The sequence below is a fragment of the Pelophylax lessonae genome (genome assembly GCF_965119305.1).
Source record: "Pelophylax lessonae genome assembly, chromosome: 1".
In the NCBI taxonomy this organism is placed as follows: domain Eukaryota; kingdom Metazoa; phylum Chordata; class Amphibia; order Anura; family Ranidae; genus Pelophylax; species Pelophylax lessonae.
In genome coordinates this window covers 277,103,726-277,109,808 of record NC_138768.1, presented here as the reverse complement: position 1 = coordinate 277,109,808, position 6,083 = coordinate 277,103,726, and the positions used below count along the sequence as shown (strand labels likewise).

Genomic DNA, 6,083 nt, shown 5'->3' with positions numbered 1-6,083 from the left:
CAGTAAATGCATCTGCAAATGTGACAAGACACCTTTAGAAGAGCTGAACTCCCAGAGACAGCAGTCTAGGTTGGGCCTCTTTATTGCAGAACAATTGAAATGTGTCCTTAAGAGTTTAGAAAACTGTGAGGTAACAAAATATAAAGTAGAGTGAAGGTGCTGTTCCAGAAATCACACAGAAATCCAAAGCACCCCATTTCAGAATTCATTCTAAATGTATTGGGCCAATTTCTAAATAGTGAAGAAATGAGACGTTGCCCCTAGTCACCAAGATATCAAGTTTAAAAAATTCCATAATTGGCACTGGAAAAACAAAAGGGGATCAGATTTGTTACCAGTAGCAGCACTGTCCCTTTTCCTGTGGTCACTTTATAAGAAGGCTAGTCTGTGCGAAAATGTGACTTGGGGAAATGTCCAGATTTAACATACTGATGCCCTTTAGCGAAAAGACTAATCCCCTCAAAACTTTATTTTCTGTCAATTTATACCCTAAACTTATTAATTTGAATGTGTAAAGCACAGAAATAATAAACCATAAATGTTACCAGTGCTTAAGATAACAGGTTAAGCAGCTGTGCTATACTCCCTAAGATAAGGGTATTCCGATATAACTCTACTTTATAAACAGCACTGGCCTGTAATGAAATAGTTTCACACACTTTATGCACAGCACTTTTTGTATTGGCACTTTATCTTAAGGGATTGAATATTGTATGGATAACTGCACTAATCTGTAATTAAGCACAGTTTGAAACTAACAGGCCGGCGCTGTTTATAAAAGCAGAGTTCCAAGGTACAGAAATAGAAAAATAAATTTAACAGAAAGCTTTTGAATGGGGTAATATTTCTCCCCATGTATGCATTAAAACATGCTAAAATTCCACTAGTGTGAATCTGTCGATTTTCATTCAACCAGAATACAAGTCCAATCAAGTGTTTTTTCCCCAAGTTTGGGAAGTACTTGGGATGAGTGAATACTTCTGCTATTTTGCTTTTGTTTATGCATCTATGACAGTGGCACAGGAAATGAGGGGAACTGTTTTACTGGAACATGTAGCCATAAAAAGTAATCATAAATGTGACAGATGTTATAACCAATGCACATCATAAATGTGACAGATGTTATAACCAATGCACATTTTAACTAAAAAGTGGTTTGTAGAAGTCTGTCTCCACTGGAGAAATTTTCCGTCACGTACTGTCCTGACAGAAAAGTGATAAGAAGGCTTCTCAAGCAGGACCCAGACTACGAATAACATCTTGACAGTGGTTGTGTCTACTCTCACTCTGTCCAAAACTACAAGCTTTAGAGCTGAACTCCAGGAACAAAAACTTTCATCCAAATATATTCATCATAGTTGTAAAAAGGTTAAAAATCCACTTGTGTGCACCAAATGCCTTTGGAAATCCAGACATTACCTTGTAAAAATAATGATGATGATATCATGCCTAATGTAGAGAGCAGAGCTATGGGAGGGACCCAGCAACTCCACCTGCTACAAGCTGTCTGAAGAAAATCTAGGTGAGTGGGAAGCAGCACTTACTGGTCTTCTAAAAGGAAACTCCAGCACAGAAGCAAAGTACAGGAGTTGATTCATGCTACACAAAGGACAGCGAAATTCATAAAAACTGCCTGGATTTCTGCTTTACGCAAGGTGTCTCTCAATACTCAACATTTTACATCCAAGTGAAAAGTCCATGGACAAAAGATTATTAAACAGCAACAAATACATAGGATTTCCCCGACACATTCTAGAAATTTTTCAGATAAAGGCATGTTTGGCCACAGTCACTAGTCCAGGGTTATCTTTGGCATTTCAAACAATCACATTTTAATATAAGCACTGCATGCCCACAAATATAATTATTTTGAAATGTTTAGGCAATGCTAAAACTTTTAGATTCAACAGGTGTACAAAATTGAGCAATACATGGAAAATTGCAGATTGCCCTACAAAATTAAACAGGGTCATCCAGCACAAAAATGTGGTATGATTCTCAAAAATCAGACAAAAAAAAATACAAACTATAAACTTTGCATGATTTAGATTTTAAATTGGCATTTGCTATTCATACTTGATTAAAGTTTCTTTCTTGATTGTTTTTCAACACTGCTTTTAAATTAACGTGTATCCAAATTTGTTAATATAGTAAATTCACTCTAAAAATACTGAATGTTAATAGCCAGGTTTAGTTAAAGCAAAAAAAAAAAATCCAAATGGATATTTTATATAGGCATAATATATATATGTATACTTTATTCAAAAAAAATGATTTTATTTTGTCAATAAAACTTATTTCATGGATAGGAGAGCTAAATTTTAAAGAGGAAAAAAAAAAAAAAAAAAAAAAAGTGTCATACAAGTTAAAAAAAAAAAAAAAAAAAATTGGAGTGAGCCTACTCCCCTAAATAAAAAAAATGGGAGTGAGCTTACTCCCCCCAATAAGGCGACAAGTTACCAGTAACTGTCAGTAGAAAAAGTTATTGCTGCAATTCCCAGACCAGGCCTTTTCTAGCACAGCCTAATAGTATCAAAGCTGCCAGACTTAGTAACAAGAGAGGGATAGTTCCATTCCAAAATGATTTCAATTTGAAGGGAACCTACAGCAGAGATTCCTCTCTATTTCATTACAAACCACTCACACACACTCACTCGCACACATGCAACCCTTCATCTGCTGCATAGAAGATTGTCTCTCTTTCTAAAGTGCCGTGCCACCCACAGCACAAAGTAAACATGCCATTTAGTTCAGTGATATCATGCAAACCCAGGGAAATGGGGATTCATGAATACTCATCAGGAGCAGGCCTTTGTGAAAGAGGGGAAAGAGGGTGCTTCTTGAATTAGGGAAAAGATGAAATGCCTGACACCCAGAAATCAGCACCTTATAAGAAAATAAAGTGGAAGGGAAATGAGTATGTAATCCCACTCTATACCTTCTATGCTCCATTCCTTTCGGTATCCAGCTATTAACCACCTGAGCTGCCCACAAGAGCTGCTCATACTCTCATGAGCGAAATATTTGGACACAGTGCAGAACTCTAACAGAAGAGCTTCACAAAGCAGTTCTGGCAGTATGGCTTGTCATTCTGCTCCTTGAAGGTTCCTTTGTTAAGCTGCTTAAGGCAAAAGGCACAGACAAAGTGCTCGGGATGGAACTTCTTTCCCATAGCGGTGATACAGCGGCCAGTGATGGGCTTTTGGCAGCCAGAACACAGGGATCCACGGCGTTCGTGATAATGAACCTCACAGTATGGCTGCCCGTCATGTTCAAAGAAACTCCCATTAACAAATGGAGTAAAGCATTCCTGGAAACAAACCACATGATCAATTTAGCTATTAAAACAATTTTTGGCAGAAGAGGCAGGAAAAAAAATAGCAATATTTTGATGTACTGGTAAATTCCATATCTTGGAGGACAGTACAAGAGACACAAATTAATTCACAGACCATGAGTTATATGCTGCTACCTTCAAGTGATTGTTTAGGCTTTGCTGGGTCTGCCCCTCCAGTATCCTCCCAGCTAAGGCCCCTTTTACACATGCTGTCTGTTTTTCCTCCATTTATTGACGGATGAAAAATGGACATCAATGCATTCCTATGGAAAAACTGATGTAAATGGATGATCATTCAATTACATCCGTTTTCATCTGCTTCCGTTAACATCCATTTTTTTGAAGGGGTGAAAGCCCTATTTTTCATCTGGATCAGATGACAAATGGATCGGATGACGCAAAACAGACAAAAAAAAAAGTGACGGAACTGATGAAATTAACTGTGTGGAAGGGGCCTAACTCTGCGTACACCATGATGCTCCAGTTTTGTTAGTAAGTTAAAAAAAAAAAATGAAATCCCAGACAATTATACCCCAAGTAAAAGATTTTACAGGACAAAGGAATTAACTCAGACCAATGGATGTCCCCAAGTAATAAATTGAAGGGCGGCCAACAATACAGATAAACAGCAGCAACAAGCTTATAAGAAAACAGGTAGCAATGGGCCAAAACAAAAGGTTAAACAGCAAAAGCACCTTGCTGCTGGGGGGGGGGGGTGGCAAGGATTAGATTATTAAAGAAGACCAAATAAAAAAAACTGCATTTTTAATACAGAAATGTTGGCTCACTAAAAAGTATGTCCATGTACTATGCACTCAATACTTAGTCGGGCTCCTGTTTTTTCATGAAGTACTGCATTAATGCGGCGTGGCATGGATGCGATCAGCCTGTGGCACTGCTGAGGTGTTCTAAAAGCAAGGTTGCTTGGATTGCAGCCTTCAACTTGTCTGCATTGTTGTTGCCACATCTTCCTCTTGACAATACCCCACAGATTCTTTATGAGGTTTAGGTCAAGCGAGTTTGCTGGCCAATCAAGAACAGTGATACCATGATCATTAAACCAGGTATTTGTACTTTTGGCAGTGTGGGCAGGTGCCAAGTCCTGCTGGAAAATGAAATGAGCATCTCCATAAAGCTTGTCAGCAGAGTGAAGCATGAAGTGCTCTAGAATTTCCCAATGGAGGGCTGCTCTGATCTTGGACTTGATAAAACACAGTGGACCAACACCAGATGACATGGCTCCCCAAATCGTCACTGGCTGTGGAAAATGTGTGAGGTCCAGTGTGAAGTTTCCAGAGTCTGTGATGATTTGGGAAGCCATTGGCTGGTGTTGGTCCAATGTGTTTTACCAAGTCCAAAGTCCGTGCAGCCCTCTATCAGGAAATTCTAGAACACTTCATGCTTCCCTCTGCTGATCATCTTTATGGAGATGCTGATCCAGCAGGACTTGGCACCTGCTCATACTGCTAAAAGTACCAATACCTGGTTTAACGATCGTGGTATCACGGTGCTTGATTGACCAGCAAACTTGCCTGACCTAAACCCCATAGAGAATCTGTGGAGTATTCAAGAGGAAGATGAGAAACCAGACCCCAACAATGCAGACAAACTAAAAGCCTGATATCAAAGCAACCTTGGCTTCCATAACATCAAGTATTGAGTGCATACTATACTGTACATACTTTTTAGTAAGCCAACATTTCTGTATTAAAAATCCTTTTTTTTATTGGTCTTATGTAATATTTAAAGTTTCTGAGATACTGAATTTTGGGTAGCTGTAAGCCATAAACCTCAAAATTAAAAGCAAGAAACGCTTGAAATATATTACTGTGTGTAACCGCTATATAAAATATATGAATTTCACTTTTTGAATAGAATTACTGAAATCATTTTACTTTTTGATGATATTCTAATTTTATTAGATAACAGTTTATAGAATGAGGGAGGAGTAGGGCATTCAGAAAGAGGTCCCTATAAGACCACTACAAAGCAGGAGGAATTAACCCACCTGGAAGGGGATGTAAAGTGGGACATCCAACACAACAATGGAATGCACTGATGTAGAGAATATCTGGGTAGTAAAGATACCAGGAAATGGAATGCCATTGGTTTGTTCACATCCATAGGTTAAGGAAGATGTATCAGCAGCTTTAGACCACAGGTGGAGATAAAGGGGGAACACCAATAAACCCTGGGAACAAGGGTATTGCAAAATATTTGCCAATAAGTTGCCCTGCACCAAAGCCAAGACTTTAGAAGGGGTGGGAAGCCTAGATATCTTAGCACTGAATAAGAAAGTTGGCTAACTCCAGCTGTGGATGGCGTAGGAAAGGATGTGTTAAAACAAGGGCTAAGCCAAGGGCATACCATGGTAAAACAGGATATTAGGGGCTTCTAAGCAGTGCAACTAACCTCCTCAGATAGAAGGGATTAGGAACTGGTAACCTGAGAGTAATGAACGACCCCCTGTACTGTCTTTTGTATGCGACCTGTACGTGATTTGGTGCACTGGGTATTGGGGGGGCGTGAGCACTGGCAGCAACCTGCACCCGCTGTGATTGGACACAGTGGGAGCCAATCAGTGGGTCCGGCGGACTCTGTTTGCTGGCACCCTCCGATCATTTTTAGAAGAGGCAGACTACAGTTCTGTGAGAGGGGAAGATGGAGATCTTGTGTTTCTGCTAAGCAGGTACACATCTCTGTATTCCCCGAGTCAAAGCATCCCCCACCACACAGTTAGAAAGCA

At 39.4% G+C, this 6,083-nt stretch overlaps 1 protein-coding gene across 1 annotated transcript in view; it reads right to left on the bottom strand.

Moving 5' to 3' along the window:
• Positions 1–2,414: 2,414 nt before the first annotated feature.
• Positions 2,415–6,083, bottom strand: part of PXN (paxillin) — a 113,728-nt gene continuing 110,059 nt past the window's right edge. The window contains exon 11 of the mRNA XM_082258899.1: positions 2,415–3,310. Coding sequence (XP_082115025.1) covers positions 3,044–3,310 — 267 coding nt within the window. The 3' untranslated portion in view covers positions 2,415–3,043. The remainder of the gene's footprint in view (positions 3,311–6,083) is intronic.